Source organism: Gorilla gorilla, chromosome 11 (genome assembly GCF_029281585.2).
Source record: "Gorilla gorilla gorilla isolate KB3781 chromosome 11, NHGRI_mGorGor1-v2.1_pri, whole genome shotgun sequence".
Lineage (NCBI taxonomy): Eukaryota > Metazoa > Chordata > Mammalia > Primates > Hominidae > Gorilla > Gorilla gorilla.
In genome coordinates, this window is record NC_073235.2 from 133,941,827 (window position 1) to 133,966,925 (window position 25,099).

Sequence of the window (25,099 nt, forward strand, 5' to 3'; positions counted from 1 at the left end):
TATGCTGTTTTCACCTCAATATCAGTTTCCTTAGGATAAAGCTTTGAATTGAAGTTAGAGTTGAATTATGTATAAAATCAGATTTGCATTTTTAGTTGGCTTGGTAGCAGTGGGGAAGGCCTTTGGAAGGGGATAGGAAGGGGATAGGAGGCTGTTGAAATAGTGCAAGACTTGAATTCAGACAGTGATAATTGAGATGGGGAGAAGAGGACTTGTTTGGGAGTGAGTCAGGCCAGTATGGAGAAGTTGCTTAGCTATTTACAGCAACAGTTGGAGCTGGCCCTCCCGGCTCCGAGAATTCTGTTTCACCATGCTGAGGTGCTTTCTCACATTGGCCACAGGATGTCCGATACCCCAAGTACCGTTCCCTGAATGCCTGTTTTCCTGAACTTCTTTTTCATCCCAGAAGGAGAATGGACAAAGTAACAAAGGTAAATCATCTAGATTTAAATTTGTCTAAAAACAACTTTGCCAGTTCAGGTTTGAAGTAGTAAGATCGGTGCAAAGGTGGAGAGAATTCATGATTTTGGCTTTAAGAGTCTAAATATTTATGAAAGGCTTTGCAGTCATAGTGACCTGCAGTTCCTTGAGGCCCATTTTCAGGAGGGCTGGTATTGTTAGCTTCATCTTGCATGTCAGGTAGCTAAGCCTTGCAGAAATGAAGAGAATCCAATAATATCCCAAAGGGAGGTAACTGCAGCAGCAGCACATTTTCCCTAGAAGGTGTAGGGCAGCATGGGTAAGGATAGAGTTCTTTTAATTTAATTTATTTTAATTATTTTAATATTTAACTTTTACCTTGAACTAGTCAACTGGGGTCTTCGAAGACATATGGAGTACCCATTCTTATCAAGCATTTTCCATTCCGAAGTAGGAATTCCAGTCTTCAGTTTGTAGCATAAAGTGTTATTTTTCCATGGTCAATCATTTTTACCAGAACTGTTCACTTTTGAGTAAGGTGAGAAAAAGTGTAGTTAATATGAAGTTGGTGGCCCCAGTTGGGGCACTGTGCCTCAGTTTTGCCTTTGATACTACATTTTGACAGCTGCTTAAATGATGCTGCTGGAAAGGGCCTGTGATGCGTGTCATCCCTCTGGTGAGTATTGATGGCATAACCCTCAGTTCCCAGTAGGTGGAGTGTGACTACGGGAGATCTTGTTCCATGCGCCAGCACATTTGCCCTTTCAAAGCAGAGTCATACCAGAGAGGATTTCAGAACTTCCTGCCATTGCTTTTTCCTGTTTCTTTTAGGGAGTGAAACTCTTTTAAAGAAAGGAAGCATTAATTAGTAAATTATTTAGCTGTTTACTCACCAGGGAGTTGGCAGATAAGCAATGGGGTTTGTCAACCTCAGGGAGAGCTTGGGTTTGGGTTTGTCACTCAAGATGGCTTTGGCAGCGTCAGCCTTTGAGAAGGCTTCGGATGCTTGGTTTTGCTCTTGGTAGCCTCAAGCATCCCCAGCTCAGCCGTTCTAAGTGTGTGACTGGTTCTGCCAGCCATGCTGACCCTTCTGTCGCTCAGAGGGGACAGGCCCTGCTGGCCCTTCATGGAGGAGCAGGGCTACAGATACGGCCCCATGGGATCAACCTGGACTGCTCCAAGGGTCGCAGGAGCACCCTGAGTCTTGGAGCTCCCCAAGGTTGCCCTACCCCCAGTACAGTATGTGGAGGAAGAATCCCAGCCTGCATCCTCAGCTCTGCAGGCCCGCTCTCTCAGTGCTAGCCTAGGCCCAGGCCTTGGCCACGGTGCGTCCCGGGCCAGTTTGCTCACATCCAACACAGCTGGCATCTTCAACTGGACTGGGACTTTGGATCTTGCCCTGCAGCTCCTGGAAATACACCTCAGCCCACTGTTCCATTGCTGCCTGACAGACCATCCCGACTTGGTGGCACAAAACAATGACATTCACTTATAATGGTGATGATGAGCCTGTATGGTCTGGGAGCTGTGGGCTCAGTTAAGCTGTTCTTCCTCAGCGTGTCTCTCAGGTGCAGTGGGCTGGGGCCAACTCCAAGGCACTCACACGCAGAGTGGTGGTCGTTGCTGGCTGTCACGTGGGGTCTCAGCAGAGGCCCTTGACGAGAACACCTGCGTGGCCTTGTGGTCTGGGCTTCCTCCAGGCATGTTGCCTGGTTTCCAAGGGTGAATGTCCCCAGAGAGAGCCAGGAGGAAGCTGTATCACTTTTTCTAACCCAGCCTCTGAAGTAAGTCAGTCATTTCTGCTGCATTGTTTCTTGCAAGTGAATTCCTAAAGCCCCCTCACCTTCAGAGAAAGGAAATTACGTTCCTCTTCTTGATGGGAAGGAGGGTGTGTCAAAGACTACAGGCATTTGAAAACCACCACCATACCCTGTATCCCTGGACCCTAGAGAACTGCCTTAGTTGTTAGTTGAATCTGCCAGGTCGCTGTTCTGAACTAGCCTTTGGACCCCCAGGCAATGGGGGCAGGAAGGTGGTGAGAAACTTCTCTCTCTGGTTCCTGAGTTTCTGCAGCTCATGTCCCCCTAGCATACACTGCATTTTTGAGCATAGCTTTCTTCTGGGAGCATTATGTAAATCTGATAAGTGGCCCAGTTTTGCAGATCAAATAAACATGGGAAGGGGAATGCAAATAAAAGAACTGTGTTTCTCTACAGGTTTTTAATGCTGGAATTTCAGTAAGGAGACCAGTTTTTAAGCCTTCTTTAGGGTCGATTTTAACTGAGTTTTCTGGAAGCCAAGCAGAATGGCTGTGGATTCGAGTCTGGCAAGCAAAGTGCATCTATGAAGGAGTGAACTCTGTAATGCGGTGTTGCTATGGAGATTGGAGATTCGCATTTTGGGCCCAGGCATGACAGTCATTTGTCACCCCCTTGTCCCCTCATCCTGCAGCTAAGGCTGTAATAACCAAAGGCACAGACATGCCCCCAGTTTAATTTAATTCTAGACTCAGGCATTGTTTTAAATGAAGTGGTTGTGTGATATCATTGTTGTGTGTATCTTGATAGGAAGTTTTCACGGTTAAGTAAGATTACCAGAAGCTTTTAAAGAAGGCAGGAAAGGCACTTGCAGCAGAAACTTCTCTCAAAAGGAATTACATTTGAAATGCTGTGTGGAATAAAAACAGTTTGACAATGTAGTAACATCGGATTATTATTTTCACCTAGTCACTTAAAAAGGATATAGAAATAGTATCTTTTGGCATTTCTAGCATGAATTGATTCAACCCTTTCAGAATGAGCAGTTGATCATTTTTCTGGAGTTTGGAGCCCTAAACAGTATTTTAAAAAGTAATGACTTATATTCATAAGTTACATTATAACTTTCTTCATCCAGTATCTGTGGATTAGCAAAGTAGCAAGGAGGTAATTTTTATCTGAATAGAAACAGGAAGGAGTATATCATTATAAAGACAGAGTGGTTAATTTTAGCTTTTCATAGTGGGTGAGAAAAACAATTCCATATTTAAAAGTTGATCATTTTGTCTTGAGCAGCCAATTAAAATCTCATTTACCCTTTAAAAAAAAGTACAGTGCCCTAAGTGAAGTAGAAAAGTTAAAAAAGAAAGCTTGAGTGGCGGGGAAGAGATTTACATCACTGTTATGTCAGTAATTTTGGATCTGAAGAGTCTCAATAAATTTCACTGGCATGACTAAGATGGTTTTATTAAAATAACATGGAGGTTATAATAAGACATCTCCATTAAAAGTTGAGGTCTTGTCACTAGGCGTGGTGGCTCATGCCCATAATCCCAGCACTGTGAGAGGCTGAAGTGGGAGGATAGCTTGAGGCCAGGAGTTTGTGACCAGCCTGGCCAACATAGTGAGACCCTATTGCTATAAAAACTAAAAAAAATTAACCGAGCGTGGCGACGTACATCTGAAGTCCCAGCTACTCAGGAGGCTGAGATGGAAGGATGGTTTGAGCCCAGGAGTTGCAGCGAGCTATGATCGCACCACTGCACTAGTCTAGGTGGCAAAGCCAGACTCCATCTCAAAAAAAAAAAGAAGAGGAAATTGAGGTCTTGCATGGGAAGGCATCTTGGCTTAGTTGTTCTTGTCTCATAAAACTTTTGACAGGGAAAATAGAAAGTCCTGTTTAATGCTCTGAAATAAAGCTGATGTGTTTGAGCTGTCACCCACGTAGCTTCTAGTCATGGACAGGTCTTGTTTGTAGCTAGTTAAGGTATCTGCAAGGTGATATCTCTGGGTAGCAGCCTTTCCTCCTAAGGAGTATACAGTTGTCCCTCAGTATCTACAGGGATTGCTTCCAGGACCCCCACAGATAACTAAAATCAACAGATGCTCAAGTACTTTATGTAAAATGGCATGGTGTTTGCATACAACCTACACACATCTTCCCATATACATTAAGTCATCTCTGGATTACCTATACCTAATACAGTGTAAATGCTGTGTATACTGTTGTTATACCATTTTGTTTACGACATGAAAATGATATGAAAAAAAGTCTGTATGTGTTCAGTACAGGTGCTTCTTTTCCCGAATATTTTCAACCTGAGGTGGTTGAATCCAAAGATGCAGTACCCATGGATATGGAGTGCTGACTGTATTTGAAAATGGTCACAAACATTTCAGCCCTATTGCCTGCTTCTCTCTTTCCAATAGACTGCAGGCAGTTAGGCCTTTTATCCCGGAGATGTGCCACACTTTGAAATTGTCATAAATTCTGATTCTGGGTTCCCAAGGCAAAAGTTCCACAGATAATCTCTTATGTTTAGTAAATTGCAGAATGAACTTCCGGGGGGAAGGGTTCCTTTGTGCAGTCCAGAGGGACTGCTTTGGGGACATTCACATTGGTGACTTGGGAGGTCATTGAGCCTAGCTAATGGGTTTTGGTACTTGATTCATCATGTACCACTTGGTCTGTGTTGAGAAAGTTTGCATAGATGTTCTCCAATACTTACGACTGCAATGTGGGATTATGAATAGTATTCTGTAGAATTTTCATCTTTGGAAGTTTTAACTTATCTAATTTTGAACTCTCTCTATATATATGAAAAACTTTATTTGTATTTATTTATTTTTTTGAGACAGCACTGTTGCCCAGGCTGGAGTGCCGTGGCATGATCTTGGCTCACTGCAACCTCTGCCTCCTGGGTTCATGCAATTCTAGTGCCTCAGCCACCTGAGTAGCTGAGATTACAGGCGCATGCCACCATGCCCAGCTAATTTTTGTACTTTTAGTAGAGACGGGATTTCACCACGTTGGCCAGGCTGGTCTCGAACTCCTGGCTTCAATCAATTCGATCGCCTTGGCTTCCCAAAGTGCTGGGATTATAGATGTGAGCCACCATGCCCCACCTGAAAAAAATTTTTTTTTTTTTGAGATGAAGTCTGGCTTGGTCGCCCAGCATGGAGTGCAGTGGCGTGATCTTGGCTCACTGCAACCTCCTGCTGCCAGGTTCAAGCAATTGTCCTGCCTCAGCCTCCCAAGTAGCTGGGATTACAAGAGTGCGCCACCATGCCCTGCTAATTTTTGTATGTTTAGTAGAGACGGGGTTTCCCCGTGTTGGCCAGGCTTGTGTCGAACTCCTGACCTCAGGTGATCTGCCTGCCTTGGCCTCCCAAAATGCTGGGATTACAGGCGTGAGCCACTGTTCCCGGCTGAAAAACTGTAATAATAGCACAAATTTAACACATTCCTTTTTTTTTTTTTTTTTTTTTTTTGAGACGGAGTCTTGCTCTGTCACCAGGCTGGAGTGCAGTGGTGCAATCTCGGCTCACTACAACCTCCACCTCCCTGGTTCAAGCGATTCTACTGCCTCAGCCTCCTGAGTAGCTGGGACTACAGGTGTGCGCCACCACGCCTGGCTAATTTTTGTATTTTTTGTAGAGATGGGGTTTCACTATGTTGGCCAGGGTGGTCTTGATCTCTTGACCTCGTGATCCACCCGCCTCGGCCTCCCACCAAAGTGCTGGGATTACAGGAGTGAGCCACCGCGCCTGGCCAAATTTATCACATTCTAAGAGGCAGAAGGTAGTGTGACCCCCTTTCCCTAATGTTTAAGGAGAATCTTGATAAATGATTTTCGGGGCCATTCTCAGGGGAGTCAAGTACTGGATGTAAATTCATGCCAGGTGACTTTTTTTTTTTTGAGACGGAGTTTCGCTCTTGTTGCCCTGGCTGGAGTACAATGGCATGATCTCGGCTCACTGCAACCTCCACCTCCCAGGTTCAAGCGATTCTCCTGCGTCAGCCTCCCAAGTAGCTGGGATTACAAGCATGCACCACCACACCTGGCTAATTTTATATTTTTAGTGGAGATGGAGTTTCACCATGTTGGCCAGGCTGGTCTCGAACTGCTGACCTCAGGTGATCCACCTGCCTTGGCCTCCCAAAGTGTTGGGATTACAGGTATGAGCCACTGCGCCCGGCCTTTGCCAGGTGACTTTTTAAAGTTATCTTTCAAAACTGAGATTTGTGGATGTTGAATAATAATAATAATTATCATTGATATTTTGGGTTTTTAATTATTTATTTATTTATTTTTGAGACAGAGTCTCACTCTGTCACCCAGGCTGGAGTGCAGTGGCGTGATCTCAGCTCACTGTAACCTCCACCTCCTGGGTTCAAGCGATTCTCCTGCCTCAGCCTACTGAGTAGCTGGGACTACAGGTGCGTGCCACCACGCCTGGCTAGTTTTGTATTTTTAGTAGAGACGGGGTTTCACCATGTTGGCCAGGCTGGTCTCGAACTCCTGATCTCAAGTGATCCACCCGCCTTAGCCTCCCAAAGTGCTGGGATTACAGGCGTGAGCCACCGCACCCAGCTGAAGATATTTTGGGTTTTAATAGTAAAAATATTTTACTTCTGTATATAAACAGTAATCAAACATGAAGGTTTTTGAAATACAATTTGAATGTAGGTTTTTAGAACACAAATTAGGAAGAATGGTTAACTTAGGTTATCTCAAACCTGTGGTGTGCCCCAGATCCATTTGAGGAGTTTGTTGACTATATAGACATTCAGACCCCACTCAGTGTCTATAAAATCAGAATCTCTGGGAGTGAGGCCTGATCATCTTTAATTGTGGGTGATTCTGATGTATTTCAGAGCTTGCATGCCACTGCTTTAGGATGGAACCTTTCTGCCACTTTTAAAAGTTATCTACTTGTGGCCGGGTGCGGTGGCTCACGCCTGTAATCCCAGCACTTTGGGGGGGCCGAGGCAGGTGGATCACCTGAGGTCAGGAGTTCAAGACCAGCCTGACCAACATGAAGAAACTCCGTCTGTACTAAAAATACAAAATTAGCCGGGCATGGTGGCACATGCCTGTAATCCCAGCTACTCGGGAAGCTGAGTCAGGGGAATCGCTTGAACCCGGGAGGCGGAGGTTGCAGTGAGCCGAGATCACGCCATTGCACTCCAGCCTGGGCAACAAGAGCAAAACTCCATCTCAAAAAAAAAAAAATTCATCCACTTATATAGAAATGTATTTACAAAGTCTTTCACCCCTTTCCATGAAATGAAATAGTAGTAATAGCCACCACTATATAACCTTCTCTAGGTCAGCCATTGTGCTAGGCATGTTGAGTGTCTTTTTTTAAATTTAATCTTCACAATAACCCATCAAAGCAATTATTGTCTCCATTTTATAGGTTAAGAAATGAGAATTACAGAGTTAAATATTTTATCTGTGGTTACTCAGCAAAAAGGTAATAGAGTAGGGATTTGAGCCCAGGTCTTTGTAATTTTAAAATATCTCTCCATATCCTTGAAACCTGTTCTACAATGAAGACTTCAAATATTGTACAGTACTTGGATCAGGACAATAGCGAGTTACTCTGGGTTTGGGGGCACTGTTACCTCCTTTCGTCCAAAGTGTCACCTTCAAGAAAGAGGGAAGGTGGTATGGGCAAAGAAGTGCCAACGCCGATGAGGATTTGCCTATTCCTGCCGAGACCAGGGTGGCTTGGCTTCAGTGTCTTTAGGGCTGCCCACGGGGGGATTCCAAGCAAAGAATCCTAGAGCCTTCTAAGCTGCTTGCTCTAAGGCCTGGTGGGAGTGGTTTTATGCTTTATCAAACTGGCAGAATGATGGAATCTCTTCTCCTTCTGGATTCTTGTTTTTCCTAGCAGGAGTCAAGCAGCCCAAAGTTTTATTTAAAATAAAGAAGTGTCCTGCAGATATGAATTGTCCCCAGACAACTTCATAATACAAAAACAGAGAAAAAGACACAGGTTTGATTCAGGCATTTTATGAGCTCACTATAGAATAAAACATTCTTTTCTTTTTTTTTGAGACAGAGTCTCGCTCTGTTGCCCAGTTGCCCAGGCTGGAGGACAGTGGCGTGATCTTGGCTCACTGCAACTGCTGCCTCCCAGGTTCAAGCGATTCTTGTGCCTCAGCCTCCTGAGTAGCTAGGATTATAGGCGAGCACCACCATACCTGGCAAATTTTTGTATTTTTTTAGTAGAGATGGGGTTTTACCATGTTGCCCAGGCTGGTCTCCAACTCCTGGCCTCAAGTGATCTGCCCGCCTCGGCCTCCCAAAGTGTTGGGATTACAGGCGTGAGCCACCACCAGCCCTAGACATGTTTATTTTCTTAGACCTAGAAGAACTAAAAGAAATTGCATGAGGTTCAGTCAAGGGAATAGATTTTCTTAGGAAACCCAGTGAGGATTGAGTTGAACTTCCTGAAAAGGAAATTTTAAGTCAGTGTGGTTACAAAGCACTATGTAAATAAATGTGGCATAAAATAGAAGTAAGTGTGAAACACAAATAGTGTCCAGTTTATTGTTACAACAAAACATTCTGGCAATAAGTATGGTAGTTCTTTGAGAAGAATACAATTATTTTTCATATTGTGGATTTTTATTGATGTTGTTTGTTTTAACGGTCTTCCTAGAAATCTTGCAGCAGCTCCACCAGCAGCTGGTTGAAGCTGAACGTAGGTCAATGACATACCTCAAACGGTACAATAAGATCCAGGCCGACTACCACAATCTCATTGGAGTCACAGCAGAACTGGTGGATTCTCTAGAGGCCACAGTCAGCGGCAAGATGGTAAGGAAGATCCCCAATTGTGTGTATGTCTGTTTGGCAATGAAGAAGGCTTATAGGCATGGACTATGTTGATATGGCAGATGGAGCCTGCCTCTCTCCATTCCAAGCCAGTGGCGCCTGCTGCTCTATTTCCAAAAGCCGACATGCATGAAGGAGATAAAGCTGATATTTTTTACTGTTTTTATCAAGCTGCTTGCAGTGTTTTACCCATTTTTCTTAACATACTATCTGCCATATCTTTATTTCTCTACTTTATTCTTTTTTGTTTGTTTGTTTTTGAGATGGAGTTTTGCTCTTGTTGCCCAGGTTGGAGTGCAATGGCGTGATCTCGGCTCACTGCAACCTCTGCCTCCCAGATTCAAGTGATTCTCCTGCCTCAGCCTCCCGAGTAGCTGGGATTACAGGCATGTGCCACCACACCCAGCTAATTTTGCATTTTTAGTAGAGACAGGGTTTCTCCATGTTGGTCAGGCTGGTCTCGAACTCCTGACCTCAGGTGATCCGCCAGCCTTGGCCTCCCAAAGTGCTGGTATTACAAGTGTGAGGCACTGCGCCTGGCCCTTTTTAAAAAATATATTTTTCAAATATTGAGACGGGGTCTTGCTTTGTTGCCCAGGCTGATTTTGAACACCTGGGCTCAAGTGATCCTCCCACCTTGGCCTCCCAAAGTCCTGGGGATTACAGGTGTGAGCCATCGCACCCAGCCTCTACCTTATTAATATTAGCAAAGGATAAATTGTCTGGCAACAGAAAAATATATGCTAGCAAAAAAATGAGGGGCACGTGCCCTGCTGTTATATAGGGAAGCCACTGATTTTCTAATATTGGTTTCGTATCCAGCTACCTTTCTGAATCCCATTAATCTTGGGTGTTTTGATTTATTCTTCTGTGTTCTAGATTGACAGTCATGTTACATCAAATAATATTTGTGTTTTGCTTTTAAAATTTATCTTAACTTTTTTTTCTTAGTACATTGGCTATGGCCTATGGGATATTGTTGAATAATGTCATCATGGGCATCTTTATCTCATTCCTGACTCTTTATAAAGTACAATAAAATCTATTTGTGGACATACAGATTTTTTAAAAATTGAAGTAACTGTAGATTCACACTGCAGTTATAAAAAATAATTCAGGCCAGGCACAGTGGCTCACGCCTGTAATCCCAGCACTTTGGAAGGCTAAGGCGGGAGGATCACTTGAGGCCAGAAGTTTGAAACTACTCTGGGCAATATGGTGAGACCTCTGTCATTAAAAATATACAATTAAAAATAAAATTAGCCAGGCATGGTGTCTCACACCTGTAATCTCAGCACTTTGGGAGGCTGAGGTGGGCAGATCATCTGAGGTCAGGAGTTCAAGACCAGAGCCCCGGCCAACATGGCGAAACCCCATCTCTACTAAAAATACAGAAATTTGCCAGGTGTAGTGGAGCACATCTGTAATCCCAGCTACTCGGGAGGCTGAGGCGGGAGGATCTCTTGAACCCGGCTGGCAGAGGTTGCAGTGAGCCAAGATTGTACTCCCGCCTGGGCAACAGCGTGAAACTGTGTCTCAAATAAATAAATTTAATTTAATTTAAAAAAAGATGGGTCAGAGGAGGAAAGCTGGACTCTTTACTAGCCTTTCTAATGTAAAAGAACTGCGTTGTTTTGGTAAAAGATTGAAACAATTCAGAGAAGCGTGTAGTGAGCAAAAGCTCCTTCACCACAATGCTGTAGATTCATTTCCTTATTGATGTTCAAGACTGACATTGTCTTGTGTATTATTTTAGAACATTTCTCTGTGTATGCGTGTGTGTGTGTGTACACACGCGTACAGCATTTGTACCCTTAGTTGGGATCATATGATGCATTACTCTTCTGAAACTTGGTATTTCTCTTTCGATATATCTTGGAGATCTTTCCGTATGACCAGATCCACCTCATTCTTTTTAATTCTTATACACAATTGCATTATAAGGGTGAATCATTATCAGATCTCTGGTGATGAACATTTAGATTTTTTGTTTTTTTGTTTGCTATAACAAAAAAATGTTGCAGTGAACATCCTTGTGTATACTGTACATCTTGATACAATTCTAAAAGTGGAATTGCTAGGGCAAAGGTATGGGCATGAGCATTTTGATAGAGGTTGCTAAATTATTCGTCCTAAAATATCAACAATGTCTACTCCCCCAATAGCGTATGAGAGTACCTATTTCTCCACACACGGCAACACCAAATAGGACTAAACTTTGAAATCTTTGTCAGTTTGGTAAGTAAAACTTGGCATTCTGCATATTTTAATTTAGATTTCTTTAATTATGTATGAGGCTGAGTATATTTTCATGTATTGTTCTTGGCTCTCTCTCTCTATATATGTATGTATATATATATATATATTTTTTTTTTGGTCAGTCATCCATTTTCTTTCCTCATTCTCCTGTTTTAAGCAAGAAAGTAACATGATCAGATTGGCTTGTTAGAGAAATGGTTCTGCTAGCAGTTTCAGAAGTTAAAGGAGGAAACAGTTTCAGAACTGAGGGTTTGATCCAGAGTCTCAAAAGCCACAGAAAACTCCAGAAGAAGAGACCTGAAAAGTATCCAGTGTTTTTGACACTTAGAAGTTCACTGGTTGTGAGCTTTGCCACACGAGTTTCCATGGAGGAACGCAGGTGGAAAGTTGGTCACATTGTATTGAAAGTTGAAGTGGGTTGAGACAGTAAATGCAAGCGGTTCTTTCAAGGACCTTGGCTGTAAAGAGAAGCTGTTGAGAGGGTGATTGATAGATAAGGATCTAGGGTGAAAAAGAAGAAGAAGAAAATCTAGGGTAGAAGACGGGAAAGGTATGTTTTTAATATGAAATATATGTGAACATGTTTCTAGTTGTAGGGAAGGAATAAGTATAGAAAGAAAGGTTAAAAATACAAGATGAAAAAGGTATGTTTTTTGTCCGTTTGTTTGAGACAGGGTCTCACTCTGTTGTCTAGCTGGAGTGCAGTGGTGCAATCTCAGCTCACTGCAGCCTCGACCTCCCAGGCTCAAGCCATCCTTTCACCTCAGCCTTCTGAGTAGCTAGGACTACAGGTGTGTGCCACCATGCCTGGCTAATTTTTATTTTATTTTTATTAGAGATGGTATTTCACTGTGTTACCCAGGCAAGTCTCAAACTCCTGAGCTCAAGTGATCCGCCTGCCTCAGTCTCCCAAAGTGCTGGGATTATAGGCATGAGCCACTATGCCAGGCCTGAAAAAGGAATGTTTAAATTTTAATACTATAGAAATTTACTATAGGAATTCAGAAGGAATGGACTCAGGATAATATAGGAGGTCTAGCCCTGGGATGGGGTTCCTTTTTCTCTGAGTCACTTCACATATAGCTATGTAACAAAGGGTGACAGACCCCTGCCACAGGATGGACAGAGCCTTTTATGTGGCTGAAGCAGACCAGAAGTTTCTAGCAGATAGGCAGGAGGCCCAGGAGGAGAGAATAGGGCCCAGCCCTTTCCAGCTCCCCAGGGGTGAAGTAGCCCTGCTTCCCACGCAGTCCTGGGGGATGGCCTTCCTCCCATGCAAGTGGATGAGCAAGGGGTGGGAGAGCAGCCACTTCTACTGCCATGTGGAAGTTCCCCCAGGTGGAATCATGAAGCTGCGGAAGAGGAGACTATTTTCAATTATCATACCTAGAAAAAAGTGTGGAAGGGTGTACACTTTTTAATAGTCATTATCCGCAGGGATTGGTTTGTGGGGGAAGGGTGGGATTCAGGAGAGGTTGTGGTACTTATACATTGAAATGAGCATACATTATTTTTTTAAAAGGAAAATAGATGAAAAAAACTCCAAGATGACCACTTTCGATGTTGTATGTCAATCCTGAATTCTCGTAGCTGGTGAGAGAGGCACAAGAGATGCTAAAGGAGAATGCAGGATCCAGCAGCGTTGATGGCGACAGCAGCTCAGCCGCACATTGTAGAGCACTGGATAGTTGATTAAAAGCGTTTCCATCACTCATTCAGCAAGCACTGGCCAAGCCACCTGTCATGTGCTAGGCATATCTGTGACCTCATTTACCTGCTCACTGTGGCTGTTACAATAAAGGTGTGGAAAGCGAGAGGCAGAGCTGTTGGTCTTCTCGAGTCCAGGACTTGAGCCCTGATCTTCAGATTTGAAGCTTGGCTCTCTTTCCCCCACATTATGGTTGTCCAGTGACTTTGTTACATGAATTTACCAAAGTGGTTTAGGATCTGTTTATTCTACATGACAGTGGAGATAGCTGAAGTGGAGTCAGTTAATTTGCAGTCTGATGTCTCATGAGCACACCTGCAGTGTGTTAGCACCTTGTTCTGTCAGGGCCGGTGCTTTCACTCCTCCCAAGAGCTCTGATGTTAAAGCAAATGATTATTTTTCTGGCTTACATACCTCATCATCATGCCTTACAGAAAGCTGTTGAGAGACCACTCTAATAATTGCCAGCGTGCCTCAGGTGTCCCTCAGTGAGTTTCATGCCATCACCAGATGTCTTTGTGTCCTCCTTGCAGATCACCCCTGAGTACCTCCAGAGCGTCTGTGTCCGCCTGTTCAGTAACCAGATGCGGCAGAGCCTGGCGCATAGTGTGGACTTCACGAGGCCTGGGACGGTGAGGCTCTGCGCTCAGGGCAGGGTGCCCGTGGTCTATCCCCCCAGATTTAAAAAGAATGTAACTTTAAAAATAGCATGAAAAAATAACATGCAAGAGGCTGCATTTAAGCTGGCTTTTGAAGTCTAGAAACTCCTAGAAGGAAAATAAATCTGTTTTTGAAGAGGGTACAGCTGAAAGCTGGCCTCCTAGGGAGGGTGAGGAGAGAGGCGTGTTCTGCCTACCAATTGCAGCCACTCAGTGGGGGCTCCCAGGGTTGGGGATCAGTAGGAGTGGATAGAAACTTTATTCTCCTTTTTTAAAAGCACTGCCATAGTGGAAATTGTGTGGTCTAAAGCAGGGACACTTTTTTTTCCCCTAACTTTTTACTTGGAATAATTGCAAAACTGCAAAAGTAGCACAAAGGACATTGGTATACCCTTTACCCAGAGTCACCATCTGCTAGCATTGGCCCCTTCCTTTGTTGTGTCTCTACACACAAGTGAACACGCACACATATGCACAAAATCTGTTTTCTGAACTATTTGAGGATAAATTATATATATTATGACTCTTTACTCCTAAATACTTCAGTGTGTATTTCTTAAGGTTAGAAATATTCTCTCATATAACTATACAGTTACCAACTTCAGTAAATTTAACATTGATACAGCCTTCTTATCTACCGTCCATTTTCCAATTTTGGTAGTTGAGTCAATAATGTCCTTCACTGCATTTCCCGTCCTCTGGTCATCTAGGGTCAATTGTCACATTGAGTTGGCACAGCTCTTAGCCTCTTCTATTCTTGAACATTTCCTCAGCCTTTCTTTGAGTTACATGACATTAACATGTTAGAAGAATATAATTTTCCCCCTTTAAAAAAAATAGAACATTTTGTTGGGCGCGGTGGCTCACACCTGTAATCCCAGCACTTTGGGAGGCCAAGGCGGGTGGATCACGAGGTCAGGAGTTCCAGACCAGCCTGGCCAACATGGTGAAACTCCATCTCTACTAAAAATACAAAAATTAGCCAAGCGTGGTGGTGGGCACCTGTAGTCCCAGCTACTTGGGAGGCTGAGGCAGGAGAATCACTTGAACCTGGGAGGCAGAGGTTGCAGTGAGCCGAGATTGTGCCATTGCACTCCAGCCTGGGGGACAAGAGCAAGACTTAGTCTCAAAAAAAAAAAAAAAGAACATTTCTCCTTTTGTGTTTGATATTTCCTTATAATTAGATTCAGGTTATGCATCCCTGAATCACCTAGGCCAAATATGACATCGGTGATCGTGTGTCCTCCTTAGACTAGCACACCTGAAGGCCCATGGTTTTGAGGCAGGTATTCTTAAGCAGGAGAGACACCATTGTCTCTCAAAGTCTTCAAAGTACAGGAACCCACGGGCCAGGAGCTCACACCAAACTGCTGCCCCATTCACAGGCTGCGTGGGTGAAGCCCTGTGAAGCCAGCTATATAGATTTGGAGTGAGGCTCCTGTGTGATCCTGAGGCACCCCTGTGGGTCAGAGCCACAGCTTTTAAGTGAGGGTTTGCACATTAATATAATATTAGAGTCTTAATAAACAGAAGCCTTTTTTTAATGTTTAAAAGAAAATTTATACCCTACCTAATTCTCAAGTAGATTTGAAGAAGTTTATTATAATATGAGAAAACATAAATATGAGAAACGAGAAGGTAGAAAATAAAAATAAGTAAAGCAGTTGTGGTTAAGGGAAAATAAGGGTGGGAAAAATAAAAGTAAGCAAGGGCTAAGGCTGGTACAAAAAATGCATGCTGTGAGTTGCCTCTCCGGAGAGGCAGGCTGCAGACTAGGCTCTGAGCTTTCCAGCAGTCTGTGCAAAAAGGGAAACAGGAGCAGTTACATGATTCCCAGTGCTTATAAAGCAGGAGAGGGCAGTTACATAACTTTTATTATGTAATATTTCCTGCATCCAAAACAACATATGTGCTGCATATGCAGGCTAGGAACCATGACAATAAAACAAACACCCACAAGTCCGCCACATGTGGCTGAAATAGACCATTTCAGTGCTGCTAAAGTTTTCTACCCTTCAGGCTTCTTCCAAGTAGGTGTGTTACTTATGTAATTTAAAAACAAGTTTAAATGCTTCTTTTTTTTTTTTTTAAACTGGATGGTCAGACAACTGCTTCACACAGTTATTCCCGGTGCTAAGACCCGGGATAATCTCTTGGGTCAGCAGTTTGTGTGGATCTTCATAGAAGGCACGTAGTCATGTGCTGAAGAGCAGGTGGCCTTGACCACTTCCTCTCAGCCTAACAAATATCTCAGAATGGCTGGCTGTCAGCTGTTCCACACACGTGGACAGACAGATGGTAGAAGCGGAGTCTTTGGGACATGGCCACAGTGATTTTAGTGTGCCAAAATCTTAGAGAATCAGCCATTTTTAAAAGGTCAGTAAAGTCACCATTGGATATGCAAGTCTTAGAAAAGTAACTTCCTCATGAGCCCCTCAGAAGAAGGACTTGAAGCCACATCCCCGAGAATATGGCTGACCCTCTGTCCACTGTCCAGTTAACATTCGGACAGTTAGGAAGCAGAGTGTGCTTACTGAAAACTGTGGCTTTCTCATAGCAATTAGCATGACAGGGTCTGTCTACTAGGAGCACTCCTTTCTTCCTCCTTCCCATTTATTTGTTAATTCATCAAAGACTTAGTGTTTTCTAGGTTCAGTTTATAAAATCCCATTATATCTTATATATACCAGCCATCCTTACATTCCCATCTTCTATAGGAGGAGTGATGTATCCAGTTTATTTAAAACTGATGTTGGTCGGGCATGGTGGTGCACACCTGTAATCCCAACACTGGTAGTCCAAGGCAGGCAGATTGCTTGAGCCCAGGAGTTCGAGGCCAGTCTGGGCAACATGGTGAAAACCCATCTCCACAAAAAATACAAAAATTAGGCCAGGCGTGGTGGCTCACGCCTGTAATCCCAGCACTTTGGGAGGCCGAGGCGGGCAGATGACAAGGTCAGGAGATCGAGACCATCCTGGCTAACATGGTGAAACCCCGTCTCTACTAAAAATACAAAAAAATTATCTGGGCATGGTTGTGGGCGCCTGTAGTCCCAGCTACTTGGGAGGCTGAGGCAGGAGAACGGCATGAACCCGGGAGGCGGAGCTTGCAGTGAGCTGAGATCACGCCACTGCACTCCAGCCTGGGTGACAGAGCAAGACTCCATCTCAAAAAAAAAAAAAAAAAAAATTAGTTGGGCTTGGTGGTGCGTGGCTGTAGCCCCAGCTACTCAGGAGCCTGAGGTGGGAGGATCACTTGAGCCCAGGAGGTTGAGGCTACAGCAAGAGGAGATCGCACCACTGCACTCCAGCCTCAGTGACAGAGTGAGAGCCTGTCTCAAAAGAAAGAAAAAACTGATGGCATGTTATTAAGCATGGTTTAAAAGGGAGCAGGGGTACAACACAGCTGGTTATCCCACGAGAAGTTATCAATACCATCTGTCAGGAGACAGTCCTACCACCCCGACTGTTATGTTAGCAGCAAAATACAGACTTTGTCTAACCACTGGAAACCAGGGGAGGGAGGATGAGTTATGTTTAGCTTAGTGATAACCATTCTCCTTCTATTGAATCATTGGCTTAGGAACACGCAATAAAAGCTGCAAAAGCCTTTTACTGTTTCTAGCCGATTTCTTTAACAAGATGATAAAAAGCGTATGGGGGGTCATTGTCAAAGTATAAAAGAGTATTGTTGTTGACTAGACATGCATATATAAAGTTGATTTATGATATGTGTCTCGAGTTCAGATTTACAATGTGTGAAGAAGGAAATTAAGAAACAGTTTAGATGCAATGTCCAGTGACTGGACTGATAGGATTTAGGATTTGGAAGGAGAAGAAGATTGCTTGCTTTTTTGCTGATTTTTTTAAAGGGATAAATTCTACTCTAGGGCCCAACAGAAGGCCATCAATTTCAAAATAAGTACGTGGCACAGATCAGCGTCCTTCATAGAGAGGTCTTGGGTCAGCTCGCCGTCAGGTGCTCTGTTGAGCTTGAGTGTTACTGCTAATTACATACTGTAAAGGAGCTTGGGCTGGGCCCTTTCACAAAACCGTTGATGTCTATGAAGTTTGGTACACTTGATACTGGTTTTTATATCTGGCAGTTAACAAGAATCTGGGCTTCTACCAACTTACTCACTGTTAAAAATTCAAAAGGGCCCATTAAATCGAGCCCTTCTTTCCCCCTGAGTTCTGAACTGGTTGAAAAACAGGACAAAAGAGTAAAGGAAAAAGGAGCTGAAAATATCACTGTTGGTACTGACAAAGCTTATATTGGAGAATGTGGATCTTTTTTTTTTTTTTTTTTTTGAGACAGGGTCTCGCTCTGTTACCCAGGCTGGAGTGCATTGGCACGATCAGGGGCCTCTGCTGCCTTGACCTCCTGGGATCAAGTGGTCCTCCCACCTCAGCTTCCTGAGTAGCTGGGACTATGGGCCTGCACCACCATGCCCAGCTAATTTTTATTTTTTATTTTTGTAGAGATGAGGTCTCACTATGTTGCCCAGGCTGGTCTCAAACTCCTGGGCTCAAGCAGTCCTCCCACTTTGGCCTCCCAAAATACTGGGATTACAGGTGTGAGCCACCACACCTGGCTGAGAATGTGGATTTTGTTTGCAGGCAGGTGGGGTCCTACTCTTGTGCCTGGGAATTACGGAAGCATTCTTGCACAGCCCTGGACAGCTCTGGCCAAGCCTAGCCCGCTGCCATTGCTGTGGCCACCATGAGGGCGGCACAGAGGAGCGGAGTTGACACGTCTTCTCTGGTGGGCTCTGCCCAAAGCAGAAGAGGACAGGCAGGGCAGTGATGCCCAGGTCTGCCACCAGCCTCACAAGTCCTGTTAGTCACCGCCTCTCTGGAGAGGAAGTCTCCCACTGACAGAGCAGCTCACGGTAGAAACACCACAAGAGGAAAGAAGTGTGGTTCTGCCCTCACCTAGTTCACACCCAGGTAGCTGTGTTCAGAAAGCTGCCCGTGTTATCGAAGCTGGCACAGGTATCTAGGCTCTCCCAGAGGGTTTATAATGACGGGATTCATTTCTTTGAGGCGAGAGCTGTCCCAGGTGGCCTTTTTAGTTTGACTCCGCGTATTGCTGCTCCAATCCATTTGTCTTTCCGTAGTCCTTACCTTATCAGAACCTGTGGCTTGCTGGGATATGGGAGAAATCAGATTTTATATTATCGTCAACTTAGTGATAAGAAGTAAGGGAGAAAGTTATCCCTCAGGGCACAAGAGGCTGAGTTTTTTGTTTTCTAAGATTACGCAAGTCACACGGGTGTGTTCGTTTGCAGGGAACGCAGTGCTAGGCTATTCCTGGATGACAGTCTGCTGTCGGGGTTTCACCCATGGCAGAGCAGCTCCCTGGCTGTGATCTATTGAAAGTCAGCCCTGGGCAGAAGGGGTTAGCGTTAGGGTTAGGGCTAGCGTTACACAAATATGTTAGCTAGAAAGTATACCATTTTATCTGTAAATGAAGGAAAACCCCTCCCCTCCCTTCGCTCAGCGCATCCTGCCCTCCCGTGGGAACCTGTTGCCTGCGTTTCATATGCGTCCTTCTAGAGCCTTGAAGTTTATATATCATTAACTTTTACTTGTGTGTATATTTTCTTTATCTTCTAGAGTTCTAATTTGAGAACAGCATTCCTCTATCAGACATTTAGGTGGCTTTTCTGTTCTCTGCTGTTTCTAATGGTGTAGTACACATTTTCCCTGCCAAGAGCAGTTGAAAGTGCCTTGGTCGGTCTTTCTCTTCTTCACCCCCTGTTCCCCCTGGGCAAATGTGAATGCAGAGACGCTGGAGAAAAGGTATGCCACGAGTGGGGGCCGTTCCACCCACACCAAGCCTCTGCCCTAAGAGCAGGAGTGGGTAGAAGGCAGGCTGACCAGGAGACAGAATCTGGTGCCAACTCCTAAGGTAGAAATTCGAGCTCCTGCCCCCTGGATGAGTCCCAAGTCTGACCTAGTGGCACCTCTGGGTTTCTGGATTCCTTGGATGGGGAGGTTTCCATTTAAATGCATCCTTATTTAGAAAGATGCCCATTTGAGAATTAATGCTCTTTTTCTTCAACAACTCCAGATAAGGCCCCATTGGAGATAAAAGTCAAAACACTTTATTTATTTGGCTTTTATTTTAGGCTCAGCAGGTACATGTGCAGGTTTGTTACATGAGTAAATTACATGTCGCTGGGATTTGGCATACAGATAATCTCATCACCCAGGTAGTGAGCATAATCCTGAGAGTTAGTTTTTCAAACCTTGCCCCTCCTACCCTCCCCTGCCAATAGTTCCCAGTATCTGTTATTCTGATCTTTGTGTCCTTGAGTGCTCAGTGTTTAGCTTCCACTTAGAAGTAAGAGCGTGTGGTATTAGGTTTTCTTTTCCTGTGTTAATTTGCTTAGGATGATGGCCTCCAGCTGCATCCATGTTGCTACAAAGGACATGCTTTTGTTCTTTTTTATGGTTTCGTAGTATTCCATTGTGTATGTGTACCACATTTTCCTTATCCAGTTCACTGCTGATGGGCACCTGGGTTGATTCCATGTCTTTGCTATTGTGAATAGTGCTGCCATGAACGTATGAGTACGTGTGTCTTTTTGGTAGAACGATTTATTTTCCTTTCAGTATAGAATTGCTGGGTCAAATGGTAGTTCTGTTTGAAGTTCTTGAGAAACCTCCAAACTGCTTTTCACAGTGGCTAATTTACATTCCCACGAACACATACAAAGCTTTTTTTGTTTTTGTTTTTGAGACAAGGTCTTGCTTTGTCGCCCAGGCTAACTGCAGCTTCAACCTGTTGGGCTCAGGTGCTCCTCCCACCTCAGTCTCCCAAGCAGCTGGGACTACAGATACATGTCACCACACTTGGCTAATTTTTTTTTTTTTTTTTTAAGACTGAGTCTCGCTCCATCACCCAGGCTGGAGTGCAGTGGCATGGTCTTGGCTCACTGCCAGCTCTGCCTCCCGGGTTCATGCCATTCTCCCGCCTCAGCCTCCCGAGTAGCTGGGACTACAGGCACCCGCCACCACGCCCGGCTAATTTTTTGTATTTTTAGTAGAGACGAGGTTTCACTGTGTTAGCCAGGATGGTCTCGATCTCTTGACCTCGTGATCCACCTGCCTCGGCCTCCCAAAGTGCTGGGATTATAAGCGTGAGCCAACATGCCCAACCTTGTGATTTTAATTTGCATTAAAATGGTTTTGATTTTGTGATAGAGACTATAGCATTAAATGTAAAAAGACCCAGGACATGTGGCTCTTAGAAGGCACCTGCTTCCACCTCAGCCATCTTTGTCAGCACCTTCCTGCTATGTGGCTTGTGGCTCTGGCTTGAAGCTCAGCGTCTTCAGCCCTTGCCTTCTCCCCAGTGTGATTTTCTTACATCTTGGCAAATGCCTACGCTTTCCCCACATTGCTGCCATGTGTCCAGGCCATCTTCCTTGGTGCAATGCCCTGTGTATTGAGGAGTCTCCCAACCAGCACCCCTGACCCTGCTATCCCTCGTATACCAATGCCTGTTGCATACCCAGACCAACCTGGTGATAAGAGGGTTTAACACCTTTGTAGGCCGGGTGCAGTGGCTCACGCCTGTAATCCCAGCACTTTGGGAGGCCGAGGCAGGCAGATTACTTGAGGTCAGGAGTTTGAGACCAGCCTGGCCAGCATGACAAAACCCCGTCTCTACTAAAAATACAAAAATTAGCCGAGCGTGGTGGCACACACCTGTAATCCCAGCTACTTGGGAGACTGAGGCACGAGAATCACTTGAACCTGGGAGGCAGAGGTTGCAGTGAACTGAGATCACGCCATTGCACTCCAGCCTGGGCAACAGAGCAAGACTCTGTCTCAAAAAAGAAAACACCTTTGTATTAATATCTCAACCAGTGAGTTAGAGCTGTGACCAGCCATCAGCTGAGACCTTTCTCGAGCTCCAAACCCAGACTTCTGGCCTCCCCATGAATGCCTGACAGCTTCACCAGATTTGTGTCCAAATCGGGCTCAACTTTTCCTCCACACAGGTGGTCTCCCCTCCTGAATTTCCTGTCTCAGTGAAAGACACTCCAGGGAACACCTGGGAAGCGTCTGAGGTTTTTCTCTGTCCTTTGCCTGGTAATGGGATCTGCAAGAGTTTCCTCCCTCCCTGCCCACATTGCTGTTGTTTTTGTGTTTGTTCAGGCTCTCCATAGTTCCCTCTTGGCTTAATGTCACATTTCCTAACTGGTCTTAAAGCTCTTACCTTACTGGTCATTTGTCACATGGGATCTGAAGTGGCCTTTCTGGTTGTGTCTTGTTTATTTGTACTCTTCATGTTCCAGGAAGGCCTCAGGTGTCTTACAGGCATCCGATCATATTACTATCTTGCTCAACACCGTTATCACCTTAGGGTGAAGTGGTTTCCACCTCTTTTAACGTGCAAGTGCCCCTTCTCGTTAAAAAGCTGGCAGGGCCAGACGTGGTGGCTTACACCTGTAATCCCAGACTTTGGGAGGCTGAGGCGGGCGGATCATGAGGTCAGGAGTTCGAGACCAGCCTGACCAACATGGTGAAACCCCGTCTCTACTAAAAATACAAAAATTAGCCAGGCGTGGTGGCGCACACCTATAATCCTAGCTACTCAGGAGCCTGAGGCAGAAGAATCGCTTGAACCCGGGAGGTGGAGGTTGCAGTGAGCCGAGATCATGCTGCTGCATTCCAGCCTGGGCAACAGAACAAGATTCTGTCTCAAAAAAAAAGCTGGCCATAGTAGCCCCTTCCGCATCTGATGGGGATGTGCCTCTGGCTTGGGCCTCCATCGCCTCCCCAGTCTCCTGGCTGAGATATTGCCTCAAGGGTTCCATTGTGGGCATTTGAACCTCTGTTGAGGTCAAGGGGCCCTACCTTCCTTACCCACGTGCATCCTGCACAGCCTGCCCAACCACAATGCTCTGTTAGTCCATGTGAGTAGGGAGAGAAGAAGGGGTTGGCAGAAATGGCCTCATCTTCAGGGGCTCACTGGTAGCCTCTGCTGGGGTCTAGCCCCCACACTTACTTTCTGCCCCTCACTGGCCCGCACACCCCTGCGCCATCCTGCTGCTGTCTCTACTTAGAGCAGCGTTTTCCAAAGCCTGTGCCCACAAATGCCCATCCCGCAGGATTTCCCTGTCCCACAGCCAAACAGCCTGGGAGTTAATAAGCTTGTGAACTGCCATACAGTGAGATTCCCAGCACAGCAGCACACAGGAGACTCCCGAGAAGTCCCGCGGAAGAACTGTTACCCTTGCTGAATCCAGTCAGTCTCCAGTTAGATTGGACCCAGGAATACTTTCCTTACCTTACACCTCCTGCTGGTTTGTCTTAGAAAGTCCCCATCCTGCTAGTCACCAAGAGCTGTCCCAGGCTTGGTGTGGCCCCACTGCCCACCTCCCCACATCATGACACCAGCTAGGGAGAGCAGCTGCTCTGGGAGGCAGGCCCCAGGTCTTCCTGTGGCTGAGAAGGGATGGATGGGGGCAGAAATGCAGCTGTTTCAGCTTGGCTTAGGTAGGCATTTATTTTTCCTACCCAAAGGTTCCAGAGAACCTAGAAGGGAGCCTGGCACGGGGCAAGTGCTTAGTGAATAATTGATGGGTTACTACATTAGTTGTTTCCACTGTTCTTCACCTGCATCCTAAAAAGGGTTGCGCCTGCATTTGACCCAGACATCTTCAGATGGGAGCATACCACCCACCCGTGCACACCTCCACGGGAGGGAGACCACCGCCCACCCGTGCACACCTCCACGGGAGGGAGACCACCGCCCACCCGTGCACACCTCCACGGGAGGGAGACCACCGCCCACCCGTGCACACCTCCACGGGAGGGAGACCACCGCCCACCCGTGCACACCTCCACGGGAGGGAGACCACCGCCCACCCGTGCACACCTCCACGGGAGGGAGACCACCGCCCACCCGTGCACACCTCCACGGGAGGGAGACCACCGCCCACCCGTGCACACCTCCACGGGAGGGAGACCACCGCCCACCCGTGCACACCTCCACGGGAGGGAGACCACCGCCCACCCGTGCACACCTCCACGGGAGGGAGGCCACCGCCCACCCGTGCACACCTCCACGGGAGGGAGGCCACCGCCCACCCGTGCACACCTCCACGGGAGGGAGGCCACCGCCCACCCGTGCACACCTCCACGGGAGGGAGACCACCGCCCACCTTTGCACACCTCCACGGGAGGGAGACCACCATGTGCATTCGCAGGTCCACTGTGATTGGGAGCACACCACTGTGATTGGGAGCACAGTCCTTTTTCTGATGCCCTAGGCCTGCCAGGCCTTTCCCTGAGCTCTCAGCCTGAAATCCTAGAAATGAGACAGCACTCACTTGGGCTGGAGTGGGCTGGAGTCAGAGCCTCCGTAGCAGGTGGAGTCCACCCTGTGTTCAGAACCCATTGTTAGCTCAGTGAGGGAAATTTTTCTGACTGGTGATTGGTGATTCTGACTGTGTTGGATGGTTTGGGGCTTGTGATTGTTGATGTCTTTGTTGTAGGGCTGTCTGTTGCACTGTAGGTTGGTTAGCAGCGTTCTTGGCCATCCTCCATTAGATGCCAGTAGCACTACTCCCACTATTAACAACCCAAAATGTCTCCAGACATTGCCACATATCCCCTATGGGCAAAACCACTCCCAGCTGAGAAGCACTTAGAGGGAAAGGAAACATGGCTAGTGCACAGTGTGGAAAATGCTGCCACTCACACTGCAGAGAACGCAGGGGATGCTGAGGAAAATCAGTGCCGGCCTATGCTCCCAGAGGGGAGGGTAGACGGTGATGCTGGAAATGGTCCCGGAGAGCACGGAAGGCCAGGGAAGATCGGAGCTATCTTGGAGGATGGGGGGTGAAGGAGGCCGAAGGGGGTGAGGGGCTGCCAGGGAGAGGAGCTGGTGACTAGAGCCTTGCAGGGGCCTGGGTTGAGGCTGAGCAGATGCGATTTTTACAAAGACCCCTGTGTTGAGTGTGGGAGGAGGGCTGGAGGAGAGACCTGAAGCAGGGGAGTGGGCAGAGCAAATGTGGACTTTGGGACCCGACTACCTGATTAGATTCTTGTTCTAGGGGAAGTTGCTCAGTCCCTGTGTTTGCTGATCTGAAAGTGGAAATGACAGTGCATGAAATGAGTTAATATGTGTAAAGTTCCTACGATGGCATGCCTGGTGACTAGTGAGCCCTCAGTAAATGTCAGTGAGTACATCCTTATTAAGCTAAGGTGGTAGTTCAGAGGAGAAAAGAAGTCCTGAATGGAGCCCCTGGCATGGGGATTGGAGAGAAGGTAGCAGCTGTGGGATGGAATCAGTAGGACCTGATACTTTGGGGGATGTAGAGAGTAAAGAGGCCGCTGTTTTCTTTTCTTTTCCTGTTTCTTTTTCTTGTTTTTTGAGATGGAGTCTGGCTCTGTCACCCAGGCTGGAGTGCAGTGGTGCGA

At 45.9% G+C, this 25,099-nt stretch overlaps 1 protein-coding gene across 12 annotated transcripts in view; it reads left to right on the plus strand.

Moving 5' to 3' along the window:
• The window catches only part of ARMC9 (armadillo repeat containing 9), a 197,925-nt gene that overhangs the window by 28,114 nt on the left and 144,712 nt on the right, over window positions 1–25,099 (plus strand). For 9 of the 12 annotated variants that reach the window (XM_019022755.4, XM_063695276.1, XM_055379749.2 and 6 more), the window contains 3 exons: window positions 407–431; window positions 8,853–9,010; window positions 13,529–13,627. In XM_019022755.4, coding sequence (XP_018878300.1) covers window positions 407–431; window positions 8,853–9,010; window positions 13,529–13,627 — 282 coding nt within the window. The remainder of the gene's footprint in view (window positions 1–406; window positions 432–8,852; window positions 9,011–13,528; window positions 13,628–25,099) is intronic. The other 3 variants (XM_031008792.3, XM_055379751.2, XM_063695281.1) reach the window with 1 other exon arrangement.